Below are 25,579 nucleotides of genomic sequence, written 5' to 3' on the forward strand. Positions count from 1 at the left end.
ATTAGCAGCAGTGGCCTGCGGCGCCGTCCATTCCAACAATGGCGAGTGGCCACGCTGCTAACCTGCGAGGTTCTGGTGTACTCCTCGTACAGGCGGTCGTACTCCTTGTTCTTCTCCTGGTACTGCTGGTGGTACTCGCACAGCTTCCTGCCCACGGCTTCGATGTTGTCCTCTTTCACCACCTGATCCTGAGAGCCGAGGGGAGCGCCGTCAAGCTTCCCGTGGCGGGGTCTCGCCGGTGGGTGGTGCAGGCGCAGCGCTTAACGTACCTGCTGGTGCTTGGAGACCGGGTAGAGCAGCTTGACGTCCAGCTTGGGGTTGTACTGCGCCAGCGACTCGTTGCGGTAGTGGTTGATGAGCTCCACCACGGAGCTGAAGGTGAGCGGGTCCGAGAAGCCGTACTTGCCGTCGCGGTGGAATATTTTGATCAGCTTGTTGTTGCCGCCTTTCCTGAGAAATAAACACAAGACGTTCAAGACACGGAAGGCGCCAAGCGGTAGCTGAAAACGTCCCCCCCAAAAAAGCGCTTACCTCAGCGTTAGCGTGTAGTCGCCGTGCATCTTGGTGGAAGCGTCTCGAACCAAAAACGTACCGTCCGCCGTGTCCCGCAGCTTCTCGTTGACCTCCTCGCGGGAGATGTCCCCCCAGTACCATTCGGCGTCCTGGAGCGCCATGCTGTTGTTCTGAACGTTGTTAGTCACGGGGGCGGGCTTGGGCGGCTTCGGAGGTAGAGCTGAAGGGGACGACACAGCCGGTCAAGCGTCAAGACGGATTCTCAGCATACAAAAAAAAACCAAAACGGATTTTTATCTGGATTTTGACATGCTTTTCTTATATATTACACATTTTCATTTTGAGCTTTTTCTTCCTTCTTTCACCCCCCCTAAGAGCAATTCTATAGTCAGTAGGCTTCTTAATACTAGTTTCAGTTTCTTTGAAGCAATACTGAGGGATATTTAAAAAAAAAAAAAAAAAAAAAAAAACATACATGACATGTAGAGTGAACAAAAAAAAAAAAAAAGCCCAAATGAACTTTTTGCGTCACTGCCAAGCCTGTTCGGGAACCAAGGCGCTATTTTCCGAAAATATATTTCGTAAACAGAATCGTTCAGCAACTAGGGTGCTCGTAAATCAAAGTGCAACTGTATGCTCCAAATTTCATCTGAGTGAAGATGTGATGTCGGTAACTCATCCAACCATTTTTAGGATACAAGCTGTCCTCAGCCAAGAGGGTTTTGATGCGAACAAAGCCGATGTGCATCTGCGCGACGGCAGAATTCAAGTGCTCCTCCTGGCACGTACACGTGCGCAGGGTGTAGTCTGTTTACGGAGGTCCCGTTCCCATGGCGGTGACGCAACCGAATTTGGACGTGAGCCAACGTCGATCGCTAACCTACACTAACGCTGTTCTTAAAACATAATTCCACTAAAAATCGGCAAGAAAAAAAACACTTACAGGCCATAAATTTGTGGCGCACCGATCGATCGGCCGCCGATCACGATCGGACGATTTCTGTTGAAAAGTACGCCATCGGCATTTGTCAATCGTAAAAGCCTGATGGGAAAACTCTACCATAAATATAAAAACCATGAAATATGACGCAAACATTTTTGTGCCGAGTGACCATGTCGTCTTTCGCCGCTGAGCAAACCGGAACACCGTGTTACCGTTTGTAACCAGGAAACCTAATACTGTACGTCGGGTACTCTCAGTAAACCGAGGACTTTGTCACACGTAGCAGTTACTTGGAAAAGTAAGCCACACCAACCGCGTTCCGCTTAAAGACGAAGATGAAGCCAACTGGAAAGCGTTGGCTTCGTTGGAAGAACATGTTTTGTTAGTGGGACCCGATGTCCGCTCGGAGGATTCGGATGCATACAAATTAGTCGTTTATCCGCCAGGGTGCCATCCGTGCAAATCTCCCACTGATCGTTAAGATGTTGCCGCCTCCCCTCACCGCCGGTGAAACGCGATTGACGAGGCGATCGGTGTTCAGAACGAATTCCGTGGAGAAAAGCTGCCAGTGAATCGACAAAGCCATTCATGCTTCCACCGGCGGAACATTCCTGACCCGAGTCTCATTTTTGGAGCGGTGCGTGCGCGTGGCTTTCAGGCAACAGCTGGCGAGCGCGCGACAGACATGGCGTGCGACCCGTCGGAACATTGCGAACGGCGGAAATAATCTTAAATCTGCGACGGCGCCCCTTGCGCGTTGACAGTTTCACAACAGGGGGGGGGAGGGAGTGCTAAAGGTACCGCACTATTTTTAACCAGTCTTTGCGGTGGGAGGGGAGGTGGGGCAGCTTCCTCCTGCTGCACGGAGCCACCGCCTGCACGCCACTTTTACATTAACACGTCATTAAAATCTAGTCCTTTTTTTTTTTTTTTTTTTTTTAAAAAAACACCTATCCCAGGTGGGGTATGATCCTGGAATGGTCGTCAGTCCACCACCCCACTTTTACATATTAAAAGCCCGTCCATCTATTTGACACCAGCTACCGTCGGCGGGTACATCCTGGATTGGTCGCCAGTCAATTTGTACTGCCAGCCATGCCACTATTACATACTGTGTGCCATTAACACCCTACCCATATATTTTATACTACCTATCCTAGGCAGGGTACACCCTGAACTGGTCGCCAGTCAATTTGTACCACCAGTGCCTGCACGCCCCTTTTCCCGCAAAGCCAGTTCATTCACTTTCTACAACCTATCCCAGGCCGGCCGGGTACACCCTCGGACTGGCCACCGGTCAATTTGTACAGCAACCGTGTCATTAGAACCTTTTCCAATTCTTTTCAACCACCCATACCAGGCGGGATACACCCCGGACTGGTCACCTGTCAGTCAGTCATACACGCAACCGTTCACATTTAGAGTCATCCAACGCATGCTCCAACCTTTTACTGTGCGGCTAGCCACATGCGCTATCTTGTCAAAATCACCGTGGAGGGAGGATAAAGGAATCCATTAAGGAGATCCTGCTCGGTAACGCGTTACATCACTCACCGCAGCCAATCAGGCGGGAGCAGTGTCACCGGGCGCTCCGGCATCCTTCATTTCCCGGTGGCGTGAAGTCATCCCAAAAGTCCCTCCCTGTGTTCCCTTCTCGCTTTGATTCCCGACCAAAAAAGCACTGAAGAGGATCATTAAATGTTCCGGGCGTCTTGTGGTGATGAGACCTCGCGTGCGTCCGACATCTCTCGTCTTCTGGCTGCCTTACGCTTTTCCTACCTCGTCATCCTCTCTCTCTCCCTCCCTCCCTCGCTCGCTCACTCGCTCGCTCCCCCCTTCCCTCGCTCACTCGCTCACGTCCCCGCAGCTCACCCGGCCCCTCCCCTCCGCGCTGTGGGCTGCACACAAAGCCGAGCGCGCTGCGCTGCAGCAATGCACGTCCACACAGCGCGCTCAAACGCACCGCCCACCCCCGCCCGCCGCCCCACCCACACCGGGCTCCAAAATACGCTCGTAATCCCGCGGCGTGACACGGATAACCGCCTCCATTTCCTGAGCGCTGCTAAAATAGACGCCGCTTCTTGGAAAGATGGAACGGCTCAAGCGGAATGCAGTCGGGGTCGTGAAAGCGGAGCGCGACGCGCTCAAATAAGCGTCTGAAAATGTGTCCCATCTGAGGGCAAGGCGAGCAAACCTGCGGGACTCGCAATGGTAAAACTGGACCGCTTGAGACTGTAAATTCATTCAAGGGCTGCAACTAACGATTATTTTGCTTATCGATTCACCTGTCGATCGTTTTGCTGATTCATTGATGAATGGGATTAAAAAACATGGTTAAAGTTGCTTCCCTTTACGATTCAGTTACTGGTTTGGTCCATAACCAAAACCACATAATGTCAAAAAATGGATACAAATATTGATCCTTTTTGCAAATGTTTTATTTTGATTCAACACAAAGATAATAATAATAATCAGTCTGCTTTCATGGATGACTACAGAAATTAGAGAATATTGACTGGTAAAAAGATGGAATTCGGAGGATTTGAACCATATCAAATTAAAATAGGTTTCTAAACTATGAATCGATTCTCAAAAATAGTTATTAAATTGATAATCAATTAGTTGTCGATTAATCATTGCACCTCTAAATAATTATTGAGGGCAAGGTGTCATTTTGTTCTTGTTTGGCAAAACGGCGGCGTTAGCGATTGTAAACTGAAAGACAACTTTTTGGAGGATTGACGGCTACTTGGAGCCTCTGAAAAGTGTGAGTTTTTGTTTTTTTTAACCTATTTTAACACGGCAAATCAATAAAGCCTTGGATTGGAACCAGTCACATCGACAAATGTCGGAACACAGAGATGTGATGTTCATAATTTGAAATTGAAATTGTAAATTAAGGTAAAATAGATTTGTTACGGGACTGTGTTGCTTTGCATCTTATTTAACAAAACGACGGCTTTAACAGTCCCACGAGACTTTTGTCAGACGTTGTGAATGAACGTGAATACTGGATGAACGCAAACGCAGCCTTGGACATACGTTCGCAAATTAACAGCGTTTTGGAGAGTGAAACGAAAAACATTTCGATGATTTGAGCGAGAAAAAAAAACAACAGCAGCGTTACTGCCACAGAAACGGTTAACGACATTTTGGCGATAAAGCTCACGCGTGTTCATGCATGAATGTCGCTTGACAAATACAGTACGTCACAAAAATATTGTTCGACTTTCGAAGTGAACATGAAAATATACATATGAAACACATTTCCCGGAAAGCAAAATCTCAACCTTTTTGAAACCGCTTTGAATAAAAAAAAAAAAACGCAGCATTACACATCTTTACAAAAGCAGACAGTAGGATGTGCTCGCGCCAGATTTATTCACGAAATTTCGGAACTTGCGTGTGTGTGTGTGTGTGTCAATCGAGATAACGAGCTTGATAAGGAAGCGTCCTTCCCAGAATTCCAACTCTCGACCCATCAGTTGATCATGGGTCTTTCAAACATTTTGGCAGCCTTACAAGTAAAACGTTCATCTGAACCGGTAACTCCCCCAAAAGAAATAACAAAAAAACAAAACTCTAACCAAGCTTCAGTTTTTGTCTCATTGGCTTTAATTCTTACTTTTGCTCAGCCTGTAAAGTTTGTGCGTCCTGAAAGGCCATCATGTCATACGTGAATTATTCTCATTATATTTATAATTGCAGCCTGCAGGCACCAGTCGGCAATTTCCCAACGCTATAAACAGACTTACGTTGCAAGTTGTGCATGTTTCTCTTGTTGGCGTCTTGCCTTTCCAGTGGCAAAAAATATCAAATAAAATAAAAAGTCACATTAAATCCAAGTTCAGTTCCTGGGCTCACGAAGCATAGCGTAGCATTCCATGTGCTTCCCCCCCTGCTCGAACTCGGCTAATCAGTCGCACGCTAGGGCAGGTGCGGCGTGCCTAATGTTGCCCCGCTAATGATTAGCCTCCTTTGGTCGCACTGTGAGCTGCACTCTCGCTCTCTTAGTCTCCGCCCCCTCTCTCTATCTCTCTCTCGTGTGTGTTTGGAGAAGAGGAGGCAGCTTATGATTAACTTGCAAACTTTCAAATATTTGCTGAGCTGGACACTTTGCGAGGGTGGGGGCGGCGGGTGCAACGGGAGGCTGCTGGGGCTGAACAAGAGGCGCTCTGTGGCAGCTCCGCTTTCCAGCCAACCAAATCTAAGTGGACCTTTTGTCGCTAGCTTAAAATAGATGAGCGGTCGCCGGGAGGAGGCACGCACGCACGCACGCATGCGCGAGCACACAGACACACACGAACAGAACTTTCACTTAAAAATGTACAATGTGTGTGTGTGTGTCTAACACTTCCTGAGCATCTGATGCTTCTTTTTGCATGTCTACTTTAAAGCAAGGGTCCCCTAACCCACCCATCTTTCACCAGAGTTTTATCTAATTCTCGTTCACAAATTATGAATGGATAAATTGGGTACATTATTGTTATTATTATTATTATTATTATTATTATTATGTGAAGGCTAAATAATTTGCCACAATTTTAATTCCCAGTTTTCCAAAAATTCTGAATTTTCAACCAAAAATCCTCCATTAAATCCCAATGTGACATTCATCAAAACAGATTTGTTTCGTATTTGGAATTCAAAACACTCACCTCATTCACAGCTTGGAAATTATTTTCAACAAGGCAAAAATTCCCATGCATAAAATTTAAAAAAAAATAAAATTGAAAAAAAAAAAAAAAATCAACATGTTCATCACTAAAATCCCCCCCACAAAATTTTTTTATAAGTTATTTTATTCATTATATAATCTCTTAATTAATTGACCAATTTATCAGTTATCTGTATTTTATTCAGCTAAATATCAGAAGCGGCGTCAGCCTCAGGAATATTCGGCTTTTGGGTAAAATTTCAGAATATAATCTAAAATGTGCCATAATGGTTCATGTAATTTGACCTTTAAACTTTTGAGTGCACAGTCCCAAGGGCGTCCACTTCTATGCCTTTCTGTGACTTCCAGGCTCAGTGTCATGCGATAATATTTGAGATATATTCGCCAAAGCAGCACAATGACCTAGTGGTACGCTACATCCGTCTCACATTTTTGAGGGTTTGGGTTTGAATCTCAACAATGTTTTCATCTCTTGCGTGGGTTCTCTCTGAATATTTCTCAAATACAGCCATGTTGTTTATTGTCTTTCAACATGACAGGATTATTGTTTTCAATATAATTACAGCCTTTACTTTGGAAAATCAAAGACAACCCGTCCCGTCTCTTGCACTTTCCTGTCCGCTAAGTAACACAGCTATGTATAAAAGTTTAAAAAAAAAAAAGCATCTATGAAAATGGGGAATGTACGCTCTGTGACAAAAACAACATAACACAGCCAGGAAACAACAGTCTTCATTGCAACAGAGTATTGACGTATTCCAAGTGCGCGCTTTAATGTGGCCACCAGTCCACTTTGTCTCCTTCAGGGCCTCTCGCTGAATTGTATTATATTTAAATGTGTCAAGTGTGTGTTCTGGATGAAAACATTGCCCTGCCAAATGACGGATCGTGCTCTACGTTGTGTTTTGTTGCACCAACATGTCCTTCTAAAAGACACATTTCTTTTGTCTTACAATCATCATTCATTCAGGTATCCTCTGACAAATTCCATCATTGGGGGATGAAATTTAAAAGCAAAGTCCTCCTATAATGGCTGCTTCAAATCAATATGGGAGACTTCCTATGTCTTGTTGGATATGACTGAGATTTTTTTTTTGGTGGGTTTTCTCACGATTGTCATGCCTTCTCAAATTTCATATCGGTAAGTGAAAGTGGCTTCAGGGGCTGACGTTCCAAAGAATATGTAGTGAAAATGGCACTTTCAGACCAAAACGTCCGACTCTTTTCGGGCATGGCTTCTTGAGACTTTCTTTGTGGGTCTACTCATGATTCTCATGCTTACCAACGTTTATGTTGCCAAGTAAAACCGGCCTGGGGGTGGGGGTAAAAAAAAAAAGTTTGTGTTTTATGCCAAGTCATCAAACTTTGCTGCCATGCTCCGCCCACAAGCTAAAACGAAAACTTCAGAGTCGGCCATCTGTCTAGTGCACTTTTATATATGTAGTAGTGATTGGAGAAAATCTCTTCATCTCCATCTTTGAAGGGAGTGGCCAAATAACGGCAGACTTCCTGTGCCTTTTGGGGAAGCAATTTCAGGGGGGCCCTAATAAACACCCTACCCTGATCCGACACGTACGCCCCCTCAGCGATTCTTTCCTCCTGTCGTTCATGCAAAAAGTGCTCCCACAGGTGTAAATGAGTGACAGCTGGTGCAGGCAGCAGCATAAATGTATAAATAGAGCAGGTAGTAAAACATCAACGGCGGCGCTTTTAACGAGTGCTGTAAAAGCGCGATTGTGCCATGCAACGCGCAGACACATACATAGAATGTATACATACAAACACACACAACAGACAGGAAACCACGCAGGAGACCACCAGAGTGCCAGACTTAAAAAGCGATACAACATTGCAACAGCATTTTATCATTATGTTTCATTTTCTATCTTCACAACACACACACACATACACGCGCACACACACCTAATGCCACTTGGAAATCCCCTTGTAGAGACTTTGTTCTCCACTTATACAAGATGCTATCAAGCTGCTTTTTCAAGGTTTAACTACCCGCATCCTGCCCTACATATAACACAGCACATCGGCTGTGCGGGAGACGAGGCATCTGTAAAGCTGGCATTAAAAAAATAAAAATAAAAAAAAAAGTGCAGCTCAGCACAAAACTATTCATGTCCAAATTTTAACAACAAACCACAGGAAACATGGGATGTGTAAAGCTGACATTTACGGCAGATGGAAATTAAAATCATTCATATCACGGCCAGAATTTGACAGTGTCGAAAACATGGCATCTGTAAAGCTGGCATTCAACTTAATTGCTTGAGGGGGCATAATGTATAAAAGATCTATTCCAACCCAACAACAAAGGGTTTGAAGCAAATAACACAACAACCACATACTGTATTTTTTCCCCCAGAGCAAAAGGACTCGCTTGCATTAAAATCGCCATTCAAGGATGGCACAAAACTGCCGAACAACAACATTAATGCTCGCCCCTGATATAGTGTAGTTGAGCAGGTAGAGTTGAACTCCATCGGAAAGTTGAGCTTGGCAGATGCCACGCCTGCTAGCGCTCACGCTGAACAAATTTGCGCGATAAGAGGAAAAAGTACCTGGAGCTGCCTGATTTTCAGTCCATTCGCTGGCTACCAGAACCTCGATGATCCTGACGTGGGCATCCAGGCTGGGCTCACAGCTGAAGAAGAACAAGTTGAGCAAAATGAAAAAAGAGGAAGAAAAATACAAAAACAAAGAAGAAGTCTTCAATATAAATAAAATTGTATTGTATTTGGGTGCTACTTGTGTAGCACTAGAAGTTAATTATCACTTGATGTGAAGTAGAACAACATTTTACTGTCACTAGTAGTACTAGTAGTGTTGCACGGGATACCGGTACCGCTACCGTACCATGATTTTTTTCAGCGGCAAAAATGGCTCGGTACTATTTTATTTGTATTTTTTTCAAATACTGTTATTTTAAAAAACAAACAAACAAAATCACACAGCTCACCAACTCTTAAATGGCAAATAAAGTCGCGGCAGCCGCCCGTCTACCGGCATGTGAGAACCGCCTCCTTCTGCATAAGAGGAGGATGGCTTCAAGCATTGAAGCGCTCGCCCCGCCGCGCTCCTCGTTGAAAAGAATGACGCCAAAAGTGCAATATGGAACTTTTTTGCATACATGGCCGTCTGTAAGGCTTGTTTTAAAACGACCGTGGCTCAAGGTGGGAACACTTCAAATCTGGCCAAGACACACTTGTTCCACTAGTCTGCCCAAGTCATTCCACCGATGCACCCTAGTTGCTCAACTAGTTTGCTGAATTTATATATTATTTATGTCTATATTTATTAATACATCTATCACAGCCTTTTATTGTTTTTGCTCTATTTATTGTATTGTTTGTAAAGTGCTTTGTTGCAGCTCTAGCTGTTATGAAATGCGCTCTATAAATAAAATTGTATTGTATCACTAGTAAGGGAAGAGTGTACAAGTACATGGACCTTAAGTTGGATGTTGAGGCTATTGGATAAATACTCAAACGGCTTTCCATAGTAAATACCAGGACCGTGTGTGTGTGTGTGTGTGTGTGTCCCATGGTTTCTGTGACTCCCCCCCCCCCACCTGGTGCTCTGCTGCCTGAAGAAAACCGGGCTGAAGATCTCGCCCAGCGCTCGAGCGCTCAACAGGTTCTTGGCGGCAGTCTGGCACACGCGGGCCAAGTGGCGCAGCACGCACTGGAGGGCCAACCAGTACTGGGGGGGCAGGGCCGTGCTGCTGGCGATGCGACGCAGCTGTTGGGCACACTCGTCAGGATTGGACACCTCTGTGCGGAGGAGGCACAGAAGGAGGAGAAAAAAAAAAAAAAAAAAAGGTGTGAGAACTAAGCAACAGGACTTGAGGAATGGAACAAAATGAGCGCATGCATGTACATTTGCAAAACCGCAGAGATGACGCGGTTGACAGAGAGTTCAAGGTACACTCAACTGGGGATCGGTTGCCTGTGTGAGTCTTGTTTTAGTCGCCATGAACCACACACGTATCCTGTTTCGGGCCATGTGACAGCCCGTGAAGTAACACGGCTGATTTTGCACACAAGATAGGCTGCGAACCTCTTGATTAGAATCATTGGCTTGTTCCGACAGCAATAACGAGACAGGAATTTGTATTTAGTAGATGACAGTGAGCCGCCGCTTTATCTCCGCCTTGGCATTTGCAAATTCACCTCTTCATTGACAAAACTCTCGTATTCAGTTTTTGTGCACCGTTTTGTGTCATCTTGATTCCGAGCAACTACGTTGAAGTCAGTTGAGGAGTTTCATTTTGTTCGCTTCAACTGTTGGCTGAGCATGTATTGACTGAGTCATTTTTAACTCACTGTCAGAAGAGCAATAATAAGAAAGTCCCAACTAAAGATTGTGTTCTGTAACCTTGTAACCAACTTGTCTTTTTCTGAAAGTGTTAAAAAAAAAAAACAACAAAAAAATATATATATCACACAGGCAAGTATGAGACGATTAGGACAAAAAGTAGTGCTTTGCTGCCGTCTGGTGACATCTTGTTGCTAAAGATTGATTTGTGGAATTTCAGGTTGACAAAAGTAGTGCTTTGCCACCATTTTGTGGCATTTTGGTGCCCAAGGAATAATGGAGAAGTGAGTTGAAGGGTTTCATTTAGATAAAATTAGTGCTTTGCCAGCATTTTGTCTTTTTACTTTATGTCTTTTTTATTTCATCTTAGTACCAAGACACAATCCTGAAAGGAGTTTCATTTTGACAAAAGTAGTGTGTTTTTTGTGGGATCTGTAGGCAATTGTAAACTTTTTGGGCGGTTTCAATTAGTCATGGATTGTCACTGTCTGCAGAAGCGCTCTTTCCCCATCCACAGTGGAGAGAAACAGAGAAACGCTGTATACAGTTTCAATCATGGCATCAAAGGAACATTTGTTTTTAACATTACAAGGGCGCGGCGTTAATTATGCAATTATTGCATAATTACAAGACACTGGATCAACCTCAACATTAGATTGTTTTCAGATGAGGGCATCTTACAAAATGCACACAATGCACTTTATAACCATCCGAACTGTGCTGCTCTACTTATATTAAAAAGTTTTGAACTTTTTGCCTCGTGACGAAAATCAAACAATACCAAGGGCAATGCATGATGCCATATATTCATTTTCTAGTGACCCTCAGTTGTTTGCGACTTTTCAAGATGCCAGTGCGGGTAAAACATTGACGGTACTAATCAGGGGATAGCCAATACTCACTTACGCATTGGAAAGGCACTGAAAAATGGCAAACAGACCATCGAGGGGAACGATGCAGCGGATAGGGAATGATTCCGGACACTGCCGGAGTGTTTATTGGATGGCGAAGAGAAGATTAAACAGTTTGGAAACGTGTCTGGAAATCCAAGTGTACTAGGGCGGTCTGGCGGTTTGCGCTCAAGAGTACTCGGTGTTCAGCAAAGTTGGTCATGACGTAACCGCTTCTGCCTGGGAGAAACAGAAACTCAAAATGTCACCTTTGGCGGTGTGCACCAGCTGCGCGTACACGGTGGTCGGGACGATGGGCTGAGGGAGGTCTTGAAGGTACCGGTGCACGCCGTCGCACAGGGCGGGAAGCTCCATCTGGTCCAAGTCCACAGAGGAGGGATCTGCAAACGCGGCACATATACAATAAGGCTACAAACCCACAATGTATTTTCTTGTAGACCTAAACGCAGGTGCCTGAAGTGGACTTGCCAATTTCCCAGCGTCAGAACTAGTATTGGAGGTGGGACGCTTGCTGGGTCCAAAGGACCAGTGGAGAGCAGGTAACGGGATGTGAAGTTTAACAGCTGACACTGACTTAAGCACACCAGGTTTATATACTAATACTGCTAATATGTTATATACGTTTTTTAAGTAAGTTTTTCTTCTTCCCACTCCTTGTTAATGATTTGTTTTGATTATAGAACCTGCATGTTTTCTGCTTTAAGTATTGCTTAAGTCTTTTGTAATTAAAGTAAAGTAATTTTGCTCGAAACAAATAAATTAAATGAAATATAGTAATACATTTTTGTAATATTTATGAATTAAGAATTAGGTTCAGCAACAGGTGGAATTTTTTTTCATGATAAAATCCATACTGCGCAATATTAAAAGCAAAAATTATTAATTTTTTTTTTTGTTTGTTTTTTTTAAAATCAGTGTCGAAAATTATTTTAGGTACACAGTCATCAGTTATTGTTGCTTCCACAGGGCAGAGAGAATATATGCCTGTGAATATTATTTTCTACTGTTTGTACGTGATGCTGATGTGAAGGTTTATAATTCTTTATGCTAATTTCCTTTTGCCCACAAAATACCCAATAAGTAGCTCTTAGTTTCAAAAAGGTTGATCGAGGCCTAGCGTAGCGTGTATATGATCTCTCTATATATTGCAGATTTTTACCTATTGCGGGTCGGGAATTTATTCCTCGCGATAAATGGGCGTTCACTGGTATCATATCGGTTATTAGAACTGTGTCAAATCTACTTACCAGATTCAAAATATTGCCTGACTTCGTTACCGCCCCCTGCAGTAAAGGTCCGGTACAACGTGGGGTTCTCTAGACCTTAAAAGTAAAAATACAAAAAAAAAAAAGAAGCGGGGCACTTTGTTTATTGAGGCATCTATTATCTACCAGCTTGTTTACATAATTATAATACACAGAGTACACAACAGACCAAAAGCGCCCACAGACAAATCAAACACACCTTTTTTCTCTATGGCGTCGAGCAGGCGGGCCAGGTGGGGCGGGGCCGTCTCGGGAAGGGAAAACTGCTCTGTCAGGTCCAGCAGCCACGAGCCTGCGAGGAATAATAAAAAAAAAAAAAAAAAAAAGAAAGAAAAGAAAAAAAAGTGAAGATTTGATTAGAAATAAGTAGCAAAAAGCGAAGTGTGTTTCGCGGTTACTATGCGAGTTCGCCCAATACACCCGAGACTCACTGGCCACACCCCTTTGACTTGAAAGCAATTGTCTGTTGCCATGCATCTCATTATTTGATAGCGCAAAAATATGTGAACGCGTGCTTCAGAAGTTCTGTCGGGAAGAGAAAAAAAATGAAGAAAATTCAGTTTACCGGTAGGCGGCAATGTGCGAGGAAGGCGGAGTGAAAGGGGCTGCACATTTGACACGGTTACTTTCACGTAAAGTGCAGAACACACTTTAGTGGACAAAGCTCAAGTGAAGACAATGGCACAAGCCTTGGAATGTTAGGCACGAATTGTTATGCATGAAACATTTGCCTGAAGGCAAAAATGTTATTCTCTACAACTTCAAAGCACTCGTCTATACTGGTGACATGTCTTTCGGTACGCTTTGGGCTAGCGGCGCGCTGTGACTTTGAGCCAACAATTTAAATAAAGCAGCACTTTGGTAGACAGCTGCCGTGCAGAAATATGCAGCAAGAAAAAAAAAAAAAAAAAAAAAAGGGGGGAGCCGAGTTCTGAAGTGCGGTTAAAAGCGATGCACAGGAAGCCCTGCGCTTGGCAGGAAGTTGAAAAAGTAGCAGCGGCTGTCCAGTGAAGTTTGGGGAAAAAAAAAAAAAAAAAGTGAGTATTTACAGGCAAATACATACGCTGTGATGTGTGGTAAGCCAGGTCCGCAGGTTTTATTTTTTTTTTTTTCCCCCCATTTCGAGCTTTAGTACCAGGTGTGGTACATGAAAGCGCAGCGCTGAAAGGCTGAACTGTCTCCGCTTTCAAAAAAGGCCAACAAACTATGAATGGAAGTCTTTCTTAAAACCATATTTTGCTTTCAAAATTCATTTCCCCCCCCCCCGCCTTTTTTTTTTTTTTTTTTTAACATCAGGCAATTAAATACGAGCACCGGAGCATGTGTTCAATCGGGCAAATAATGAAGCACTTCATCCAAAGCCACTTCCTCTTTGGCGGCCATGTTGCGTGTGAAGAAAACTCTTTGTGACCGCACTCAAAAGTGCATGTAGGACAAGTGCTCATCTGGTAGACATTAAGAGGGTGACGGGGTGGGGGCTCTTCTCAGAAGCAGTGAACTTTGAGACAGAATACCAAAAGTTTCCCAAAATAGAGGCGCGGACACAGTGTGCTGCCATCGCACACCTTTTTTTTTTTTTCCCCCCCTGACCAGATATCCAACTCGGATGGAAGCTTTTTCTCAGAAACTAATTCACAAGCAGGAGTTATATTTGAAGGCCCCACCAGCACCTCCCCATTCCCCATTGCAGCCATAAAAATGACTGCAATATCTGAGCTCGCCTTACTGGAGATAACGTTTCGGACAAAGCGAAGCCTTGGCCGCCGCCTTGTGTAAATCATTAATGTTGCCAGACGCCACCCACAAGACAACGTGTCCGTCGCGTCACACGTGGTTGCAGCAAGACGGAGCCGAGATTGGCTTTCTTCTCGGTACTGCAGATGGGCGGGACCCTTTTGGCATTACTGAAAGTCGAGCGTTCGGAAAAAGCGCAGTAAATACGCAGCGATGAATTTATGGCCAGATGCAACTAACCATCCCGGGAATGCAGCTATCGAATATTTTTGAATAGAGTATCCTACCGATTATACCCATGGATTCATTGGATGAATATTTATTTTGCATTACTAAACACAATAACGTGCAAGTTAGATTTTTGTCCACTTGGCGTTGCAATCCTCATGTTCTACTGTCGTATCTGTGACTTTAAAGTGAAGTCAACGCAAACATTTTTTTTAAGAATATAATATGTTCTATGCAAGTTGACTAGTTGAAACAGGGCATTCTGAAAAATATTGCGTTTGTGGAATAAGTGTTAATCCACTAGTTTTTAGCAATCTCTGGGGGCGGCCATTTTGTCTTCTGAAAATGACATCACAACTGCTCACAAGGACCAATCCCGGCTCAGATCCAGAAAACGGGGCAGTCGTGATTGGTCTTTGTGAGCAGTTGTGATGTCATTTTCAGAAGACAAAATGGCCGCCCCCAGAGATTGCTAAAAACTAGTGGATTGACACTTATTCCACAAACGCTAAATTAATCAGAATGGCATGTTTGAACTAGTGGGCCTGCTGGGAACATATTCTTGAAAAAAATATGTTTGGGTTGACTTCCGCTTTAAGTATGTACTGCTATAAAAGACACTGTACTGACCGAATAATTATTATTTTTTTAACTAGCTTTCCCCGACCCACCAGTTGAGAACCACTGCCGCAGATGATTTTGTGAATAGTACACCGTGAGGATGGGGGGGGCCTTACTGTACCTTGTACTTGGACCATCCCCCATATTCTGTATAGCGTGTTCTCGAAAAAAAAAAAAAGTGTCCTTTTGATCATTGCATGCTTTTATTGTTACCTCAACGCTGCTAATTGCCAGAACTAACTGATTTGTATTGTTACTGTGACAATGACGATAAAATTGTATTTTATTCTAGTCTACCATTCATACATCACAACACCACTGGTGAAAAAAAAAAAAAAAAGGGGATTTGACAGGCAGTGCCAAAGGGGCTTTCCGTCACCGACAAATATTCCCAGACAGATGGCAAGGTCAACACGTCTGCAGATAATTGCGGACCTTGAAGAAATGCGTCTAAACATGAGCTCCAATAATGGAAGGCGTCTCTATGGAGGGCACGCGGCGTCCCCGGACGGGTCCGTGCAGGCCTGCGTGGTTGATGGAGCGCAGGGCGAGGAGGACGGCCGAGAGCAGATGCCACTTGCGCTGCGGCGTTGACGGGGAGGGCTGGATAAACGCCATGTCTGAACCGGGCGAACTGCAGAATGTGTGGGCAAGACTGGGCCGGACGCTAAAGATAGTGCACGCTTGGGATAAATATAGAGGAGTTGCTCTAGGGGCCGCCGTTTTCGGGTTATAATGTTTCTCCTCGTCTGGGGAAGCGAGGCGGCGACAGCGGATGAGCAGCAAAGCTCATGTGGCGGAAAGACAAGTGCATATTTTGTGGAACGTGCAACAGGAAAGCAACATTGGGATGGAGCCGCTTGAATGCATTCCGCACCCTGGTGACAAGCTGAGCAGAGGAAACAGCTCACCCTGCAGGCCCAAGTGGGCGCTGCGAGTGAGCGGGAGCGGGCCAATGAGAGGACTGTTGCCGGACGGCTCGGCTCTCTGCTCCCGATAAGGTCTGCTCAGGTCACGCAGCGCTGGCGCAAATATTTAAAGAGAGCCTTCGGTATTTCACGTTTCTGTCTAAGTGACTGGAGCACTTCCAGAATGTGCCCTGTGGTTATTTTATTCAAAGTGTTCGCAAACAAAACGAGGAGAAATGCTCCATCCCCCCCACAGTACACCCTTGAGCTCTTCCAAACGGCGTGTCATGTGCTGGCCTGAACAAACAAACCATTTTCATGTCTTCTGCGGGTCCTCGACTCGACTTAACCCTTTTGAAGGCGCGCATAAAAGCGACGTTGATCAAATGGGAGTCGTGGACGGACGGCGCGGCTTGCCAGCTCCGCCAGGCTTTTCGTGAGGTTTTAGGGAGTTGCCGCGCTTTGAGCGTTACCAGATGTGCAGGCGCACTTGATAGGCCACGCAGGCTGTGCGGATACAGTATTTGTACGGAAAGCCGTTTGAGGATTTATTCCCCTCTGCCTGGTCTCCAGCTTAAGGTCCATGTACTAATACGCTCTCTGTCCTCACTACTAAGACAACTCAGTGCACTAGTAGAACAACTCGGGAGCAGTGGTGAAATAATTGCATCTTACGAGCGATGTTATTCTACTACCGTATGGACTTTTATGTGCATTAGGCCGAACAATTCATCGGATTAAAATCAACATCTCGATGTAGTAAAACCATTTTCAAAGGTCAAAGGCTGCGTTTTTTTTTTAAATGGAAAAAAAAAAGAAAGAAAAAAAAAACCTGCTTCATTTTGGTCAGTCGACAGACTTTATAGTGTCGAGATAGGTTCAGTGCTTATGAAGTGCAGTCCACGCGTTTGATCAAATTGTTTGATGAAGCATTAAAGTGATAAAGCCACAGACTTGTTTGCATTATTGTTGTAATCTGATTTATGATTTACTAACTTGTTTTTACACTTGTTTGGTAGAACTCGAAATGAAATGAGATGTATGACCTTTCATATTTATTCACAGTTCGTTTCGCCTTTATTTTAGTGTAGGCCTAACCCGTAGGACCACAAAATAAATGGGACAAGCACCGTGAAAAAAATTACCGCAATATTGAAGGGAAAAAAAATCGCAATCAGATTATTTTCCAAAAATCACTCAGCCAAAAACGAGCAAGATGTTAACCAATACATTTTTCTTATCGTTAGTAACATGAGTTGTCCTACTAGAATGCTAAAACTGTCCTAACGGTGAGGATGAAGACGATACTAGTACATGGTCCTTAAGATGGATATCGAACAAATGCTCACGCGGCTTAGCATAAAAACTTTTGAGCATTTATTCAACACTCAGGATATTGAAGCCAACTCAGCATTTATTCAATAGCCTTGCATTCAAATAAATGCAATAAACCGCTTTACGAAAAGCTCTTTAGAGTATTTTCCCCTATCAAGGCTAACAAAACCATTTAGCATTTATTACATATCAAGGCTATCTTAGCAAGGACACCAAATAAATGTTTTATGCAAAGCCATTTCAATAGTCATTCAATGTCAAAGCTGTCTGAGCATTTATTCAAAATTAAGGATATTAAAATCGTTTCCGCATTTATTTGAGTTCAAAAATATCGAAGCATTTGAGCATTTTATCCGATAAAGCAGTGTACGAGTACCACCGGTGGAACGCGAGCTCCCTCTAGTGGTACACAAAATAATCACTGCCTATACAGTTATGCTACAGTAATTTTTTTAGTACAATACATTTGCTTTTAATCAACAACTGTTTCCTTTTAAACTTTTATTTAGGTACAATTTTTAGAGCACTCGTCTACATACAGAATTCAATCAATCAATATTTAACTTTTATGTGCAATACATTTGAACTAAATCATTATTTTACTAAATATATATTTTCAATTTTCCTACATATGAGCACAGTGCTAATATTAACATTGTGCACATTACACTGCTTTACAATGTTATAAAACGTACGTTTTTGGAATAGAAAACATCTGTCTCACTGCCGATGAACACTTTGGCCTACTATGTGACGGTACTTTAATATTGCTCATTGTGGTGGATACTGGGAGAGCAAAGTATTTTTTAGGTGGTACTTGGTTTAAAAGATTCGAGAAGCACTGTGATAAAGACTATCCAAGTCATTTGCGCATTGATTCGATATTCTTGACATTCGGCCACAGGTGGTACTAGTAGGCTAAACTGCCACTAGTAGTGGGACGGAAACATTATTATAAAGACAGTCATTCTACTAGTGTGCCCAAGTCATTCCACAACTACACTGAATTGTCTTACAAAGTGAGGACAAAGAAGAGTGTACTAGTATTTGGACTTTCAACTGGCTATCGAGGCCATAGAACGCAGTGAATGTTTAAACGGCTTTCCATATTCTGTACGTGTGCTCTGTAGATGAAAAGCATGTCACTCCAGCTACCTGACAGCCAATGATGGATTTTGCCCGAGCAGTTACGTAAGGCCACACCCCGCCCCGTGCGCGTGTTCCGCACGCTAAAAAGCAGCTCGCTGTCATCCCGCCCCGTTCGCACCTCTCGCCTCAGTCGGCCCGTCTGCGAGGCGCCTAATCCCGCTCTCAGACGCCGACAAAGAAGCTTTGCTCGTCCAGTCACTCCGCGCCATCCGCTAATGAGACGCAGCCCGCGTGGACATCTTTGTTCAGACATCGCCAAACTGTTGCTGAGGCTCTTTGCCGTCGGTACGTCGCACTTTGACCGCGCAGTCAACAAGTCGTCTACGGGGACCGTTTTTGAGCAATGTTTGTCTACTCGGGTTTGCTTTTCCACTAAAGGGGATCAGGTTGCGCCCAAGAGCACAGTGAGAAAATGAATCAGTAACCCTCAGATAACTAAGTGGATTGTACACAAACAGGGAAACAATATTTTGGTATTTTCTGGAGGCTCCCTTGGACAACATGCAGGGCTTGGTTTAGGAAACACGAATGCCTCCACCGAGCAGTTCGGGTCAGCACGTAGTGAGAGCCAAGGGTATTGTAATGAACAAAAACCAACGAAAAAACTAAAACTAAAATTGAAAGAACATTTTTGGTAATGAAAACTTTTACTACTTACTTTATGTCCATACAGAAGAAAGGAGGAGTTGTAGTTTACTTTACTTTATTACACAATACTTTATTTTTTTAATCATAGTCCGCTAGCTAGCTAGCTAGCTAGCTAGATAGCTAGGCAGCTATCACACACACACACACACACAAAGAAACACAAAAAAAATACGCTGAATGTAGTTGCTGTAATTAGCGGGAGCCCTGCGCATGTTTTTTCTCTTTACGATCCGGCAGTTGTTGCCTAAAATTTTGGTGAAGAATATGGCGCTTCACTTCGCACTGCTGCGCGCGATTCTTGACGCCAGTGCCGTACTCCCGCTCGTATGAATATTTTAAGACTAGCGGCGATTGTAATAGTCAAAGCTAGCAAGGCAAGCTGCTATTCTCATCCACAAACAGCTCATTTTTGCACTCTCCAACCCACACAGATGTTTAGAGCCTTATTGGCTGGACATTTTGCTGCTCCACAGCGCATTAAAGTCCGGTGATTGAAGCAGATGGGTGAGTCATCTGTAAATTAGCCAATTAGAAAATTAGATGCTAAAAACATATTAGCAATGAGTTTAACTTCAAGCTTTGAACGTCAACGACAAATTCAAGAGTGGCGGCTTGAAAAAATCTTAAATATACTGCACGTAAAGCAACATAGCACAAAATGTACTCATTTGGTAAAAAAATAAAATAAAATAAAAATACACTGAGCTAATAACATTCCAATTTACATGTTTGTGTTTTTATTCCTGAATGTCCACCAGCTGACATTGATCCGGTACATTCCAATTATGAGTCATCAATGGTGCGTGTGTTCCAAAAGTAATTAGAATGAGTGAATGATTCCAAACACGACCAGTGTAAACGGTTCCAAAATAACCAATCCTTTCGATACGATACCAGATGCAGTCGTTCGGTAAACTTCACAAATGTAGGGCGGAGCTAAACCTGACGTTATGCGTTGACTGATTGACAGAGACTGGTCACTTACGTATTAGGGAAGATAAACTTGAATGTGTAAAAACTATTACAACAAACTACAGATGGGAAAGTGCATTGTTGTTAGTTGTTTAATTTATTAGCCAGTTTGTGTAGCATGACATAGCTGAATTGTATTTAACGAAACCATGGCGCATGGAACTGTATCGCTCGGTGGAAGTACGGTTTCAGACAGGGACAAAACTGGAATTCTCTCTTTAAAACTCAGTCACCAAGGAAAGCATTTGTTTAAAAATGGCAGTTTCTGAGGAATTTTGCTGACAATACGCGAATCAAAACAGAAGCTCCTTGACAGAGGTTTTCAGGTGAACAGTCTACAGGCTACTATGTGCTATTATGTGGCTGTTTATTGGTCCAACTACATTGTTACAACAATGCCTCAAAGTTGCCCATGCGTGCAGTCTGCCGCCTAAGAAGAACATTCCGGAGGCTCGCCGCATCACACAGACCGCTGCGTTACGCAAACTCTCGACCCGGCCAATCCAGCGGATTTAGTAATCTGGGCTAAATCCTTCCCCGGCCAGTTAAAAGCTTTCCGATTCAAACCAGAAACGCGAGTGCGGAACAGTCAGTGCTGAGCAGCAGATGTCCGCCATGGTCTCGGTGTGGGCTGTCTCGCTGGTTATTGAAACCTCAACACTACCCCTGACCCCCACCGCACGAGATGCAGCCTGCGGCGCTTTATCTCAAACATGCATTGACGTGTTTTGCACTGATAAGTTACACTAAAACAGCTGCATTCCACGGGCCGATGCAAACGCGGTATGGCACAATCCGGGTTCGGAATCGGACCTCTTGAATTCTGCCTTTCAGCGTGAAATTGAGAGGATCTACGCATCTGAGCTTCTGGTCCACATGTAAAAGTAATTTTTCTTACAATGTATATTTTCGAATAACATCATACATAACGTACATCTTTGGATTGGCTAAAATGCAGCCCGGGAGAATCAGTCAGAAGCCTGAACTGACTTGGCTGCTATCTGCTCATCCCTACAGAGGGTCCTCGGTTTTTGACAAAATCCTGTTTCTGCGGCGTTAACCCAATTTTGTATGCAACTGGGAGCATGGCGTAGCAACGTGTGGTTTAATTAAAGTCAATATTTGTATAGAAAAACACTTGTAGGCCATACGTAATCAAAACAGTAAGTCATTTTCACGTAGGGGTGTGCTCACTTTTGTTGCCAGCGGTTTGGACATTGGGTGTTCTTTTTATTTTGAAGGGCCAGTAAATTCACACTGTTTTACAAGCACTGGTGACTTTACACTGGAGCAAAGAGTCATTTCTTCAGTGTTGTCCCGTGAAAAGACACCAGAAAACATTGACAGAAATGTGAGGTGCGTGTGTACTCAGTTTTGTGAGCGCTGGTAAATAAATGTTAAACACTTGTGAAAATACCGCATATTTTTCAACTCAATTCAAAAACAGATTTCGTAACTGTCATGTTGCCGTGTACGCGGCCCCGCGGAGAATAAATAAGTGGGCCTCCTTCATTGTCTCGCGAGGGAGAGGGGCCCGGGAAAGGGGAACGACACTTTCATGTTTTTGGGAGCTGAGGAACGAGGCGGAATGCTTTCTTGGCCTCTTCACATCTGCTGCACTCATGTAAGCTCCTGTGGCCCCTTTTTCCCAGTCTCAATCCTCCTCTACCCCCCCTCACACCCCCAAGCAGTCCAAATGGAGGAGCTATCGAAATCAAAACTGTAGATGAGGAGATCAAGCGGGAGGGGGGGGTGGAAATGCTCAGTGCTGCGCAATAAATGACAAACCGACACCAAACCAAAAAAGGTGGGCTCCATCGTCAAAGCCCCTTGGAACATGAAGCGTCCCTCCCAAGCCACTCGCCCACGGCCCGCGCTCCACTTCTGCGCTTATCCTCTGCACACACATTAGCCTTTTAGCTCCGCGCCCCCCCTCCACAGAGCAAAGGACAGTGAGACTTTTCTTCTCCCGGTGCTACATTTGCTACAACGCCACTCATGCGCGGTGCGGGTATTAAACGACGCCCCGCCCAGACACTGCTCCCGCTGCTGGCTGCAAAACCGCAGCAAAGAATTTCGCAATCTGCCACAAACGGCTGCAGGAAGCGAGGCCACACTCTGCTCGTTTTGATCAACAGTGTCATTTAAAGCCCCATATACACTGAGCCTGTGAGCTGACTTTTCACCGGCGTACTACTAGCAAAAAACGAGACATGAACTAATACAATTCAAGAATGCCACTAGTCGCTCTACTATCTGTTGTCAACTAGAGCGGTTTTGTCTCACTAGTAACCTGCAGTTTTCCTACTAGTATGCTACAGTTATCTTACTAGTGAGGACAACGCGCACTAGTATATGGACATTAAGATGGATATTAAATAAACGCTTAAACGGCATTCCAGAGCAATGGCAGGTAGGGCTGATTTGGAAAAATAATCTAATTGCGATTTCTTTTCCTCAATATTGCGACTGCGATCTAATATGCAATTAGATTTTCAAAGTCCCGGTCTCATGTATTCTTTGGCAAACACACGCCGCAAATTAATCTGCATTACAATAAACAATATCAGATTTATTATACAGAGATGGGTGGGGCTTATAGATAAGTCTTACGCTATGATAAAGGCAAATGAGTTGATGACTTGAATTAATATGAAAGACAGTTTATTTACTACTACAAATGGAGTTGCTAACTTCCTAAACACTTCGACGACTTGTAGCTTTTTAAAAAACTGGGTCTCACCTTGTTCCGAGTCGGAATCAGCCTCGGCCCTGAATGCGGCCGGGGCAACGGGTAGCGGGCGCAGCGGACGGGGCTTGGGCGTGGGTGGCGAGAGGCGCTTCTTGCCGATGTACTCGACATACGTGCCGGGGAAGTCGCCCTTCTCCTGCGTGGTCTCATTGAAGCCGGGCAGCCAGCCGATCTCATCAGGTCTCTGCTCCAGGCCGTCCGTGTAGCCCAGGGACGCCAGCCCCACCAGCGCCCCTTTGCTCACCAGCAGCACGTCCCCCACGTGAAGGTCAATGTCCTCCTCGCGCTCCTTCTTGTAGTCATACAGCGCTCGGTACTGATAGCCTTCCGTGCTCATGTTGTCCGAAAGATGTGGCGCGTTTCCGTAGGTTAAAAAAAAAAAAAAATACACAAAAAAAAAAACCTCCACTGCAATTATTTTTGGGGAGATCTATCTGGTCTTCATTCTTTCACACTTGTCATCTCGGTTGGGTGATTTGCGGCTGTGTCTGCGTGTCACCTCTTCGCAGTGTGCACCCATTAGGGAAGAAGGCCTCGCGTGGATGCTGCAGGGAAGCTATGCAGAGCTGTGGGATGACACACTGCTTTTAATATGGGTGCCAGAATGTATAAGAAACACATACAAGTAGACTTATATTCCCCTTCGTAAGCTAATTGATGGCGTTGACAAATATGCTCTTTTTGAGGGATCTCTTTGTGCGGACTGGTACCAAATGACCGAGCGACGGAACGGTGGTTGGGGACCCTTGATTTAGAGTAGTTGTGAACTACAGTATTCTTCATTTGAGTATGCATGACTGTCCCCCAGTGGTCAAGGTGGGCGCACCAAAGGGAGAAGTCTAATGAATTGAATTGCAGCATTTAATCATGATGTACAAACTGATTAATTATTTAGTTCATTCCATGACTTTATAAACAACATTATAGTAGAGTGTAATTCTGGCTTACTAAAAACACACACGAAAACGGTTTGCTTTTGGAGAGCTGTGACAAATTGTTGGAATTTCTATGTATATCAATTGGGAAAGTGGAATTAAGAGACAAGTGCTATGCGTTACTCATATCTCAAGGTACCGCTGTACACAGTGGATCCCTGCTATTTGTGGGGAATAGGCCATCCTGTGTATAGCAAAAACATGCACATAATTGACACCCATTATGCAATACATTGACACAAACAGGCCTAAACCCTCCCATTTTTTAGATACTGAAGAGAGAAAATCCATATTAGGTGAGTGCGCGGGTACCGAAGCGCGAGTACGCGGGGGTCCAGTGTAATCTGTCCCATAAAAAGCGTTACGTGCGCATCCCGAGCACATAATAGTGTCCATTTAGCAGCATAGCGGCTAACACCTCCTTGCTATCTCGCTCCCGTGACAGCTCGATGTATGGCGCCATCAAAGTTATATAACTACCACGGGGGCGACCCGGGGGCGAATATTACCACGTCGGTCGAATGCCGTGCGGCGTTTAAGACCAGCCGAGGCACTTTGGACGTTTTCCATCGTGGTTTTTGAGGGTTAAAAGTGAAATTAGAAGGTGGCTGACGAAATGCTAGCAAATAGCAAGTTTGGGGAGGGGGGGGGGGTAATCGTCCGCTGCAAAGAATTCCAAAATGACTTACTTAAATGATGTTAAGTACATAATTGAGAGGAAAGGCCTACGTAAAAGTCGCACTTGGATTAAAATATCCTCATAAATTTGAGTTATCGAGTTGAAAGTCAGCATTTTAAAGTCGCGTCGACTGGGGTTGATATACATTAAGCATCTTGCGCATGCGTACTGGCGTCCACCCGTACCTACCGAGCCCGCATGAATCCTCGCTCCAAGTCGATTTTTTTCGCCCACTTTTCCGTCCCGTTTCCTCTTTTACACCCACTCCTCGAAGCGCTTCAACGTGCCAATGACCGAAGCACAGGGCGTCGGACGATCTCTCCCTGCTCGAGTTGACGTGACGAATAGTAGGAGCAGCAGCAGTAGTACATTGACGTTACGGCGCTTGCTACTTCGGAGTCCCGGACAAACGTCGCCCTGTGCGGCCAAACTGAAAGGGAGGGCAGGGGAGAGGGGGCGAGCCGAAAGCGAGGCGGTCCATTGGCTCTTCTGCATTGTTAATCACACTCCCGACCAATAGAAGCCGTGGCCCCGCCCATTTGTTCTTTCTGTCCTGGACACGAGTAACCCGAGACACCCGTGGAAGTTACGTAACGACGACAAAGTCCTGCAAGGTTTACGACGTGCTTCTCATTTACGCGCTATTTAATCGTGCATACGTATTCATACAACATAACGTTAAAATGTGTTGCGTAATCGCAGCATATTCCGTGCAGGTGTCAATACTTCAACAGCGCAATACAATCTCAAATAAATTGTTCTCAAGGTGGTGGGGTAGTGGTGTTGGTGGGGGGGGGGTTATGGGATGATGGGTGGTGACGCCCCCTGCGAAGTGCATACTGGTTAATGCGGGTGGCCTAATTATGGCAGAAATCCCCGGCTCCTATCAAGAATAAAGCTCAGTGTGATGCTAAAGGATCGTGTAAGCAGCTTTGCAGTAGGCAGGGCCCACGCGGGACGACCGAACAGCGTGGGAAGT

General features: G+C 44.6%; 1 protein-coding gene across 3 annotated transcripts in view; it reads right to left on the reverse strand.

Moving 5' to 3' along the window:
• Positions 1 to 25,068, reverse strand: part of pik3r1 (phosphoinositide-3-kinase, regulatory subunit 1 (alpha)) — a 29,850-nt gene extending 4,782 nt beyond the window's left edge. The window contains exons 1-10 of one of the 3 annotated variants that reach the window (XM_086053075.1): positions 24,790 to 25,068; positions 22,978 to 23,552; positions 12,839 to 12,931; positions 12,622 to 12,696; positions 11,623 to 11,754; positions 9,718 to 9,919; positions 8,708 to 8,790; positions 532 to 733; positions 270 to 450; positions 63 to 188 (exon numbers count right to left, since the gene is read on the reverse strand). In XM_086053075.1, coding sequence (XP_085909201.1) covers positions 63 to 188; positions 270 to 450; positions 532 to 733; positions 8,708 to 8,790; positions 9,718 to 9,919; positions 11,623 to 11,754; positions 12,622 to 12,696; positions 12,839 to 12,931; positions 22,978 to 23,323 — 1,440 coding nt within the window. In that variant the 5' untranslated portion in view covers positions 23,324 to 23,552; positions 24,790 to 25,068. Of the gene's footprint in view, positions 1 to 62; positions 189 to 269; positions 451 to 531; positions 734 to 5,211; positions 5,427 to 8,707; positions 8,791 to 9,717; positions 9,920 to 11,622; positions 11,755 to 12,621; positions 12,697 to 12,838; positions 12,932 to 22,977; positions 23,553 to 24,785 lie in introns of those variants that run through there. The other 2 variants (XM_086053076.1, XM_086053077.1) reach the window with 2 other exon arrangements.
• Positions 25,069 to 25,579: the final 511 nt, after the last annotated feature.

This window comes from Filicampus tigris, chromosome 15 (assembly GCF_054856515.1).
Source record: "Filicampus tigris isolate MCC_2025a chromosome 15, RoL_Ftig_1.0, whole genome shotgun sequence".
NCBI classification, from domain to species: Eukaryota; Metazoa; Chordata; class Actinopteri; order Syngnathiformes; family Syngnathidae; genus Filicampus; species Filicampus tigris.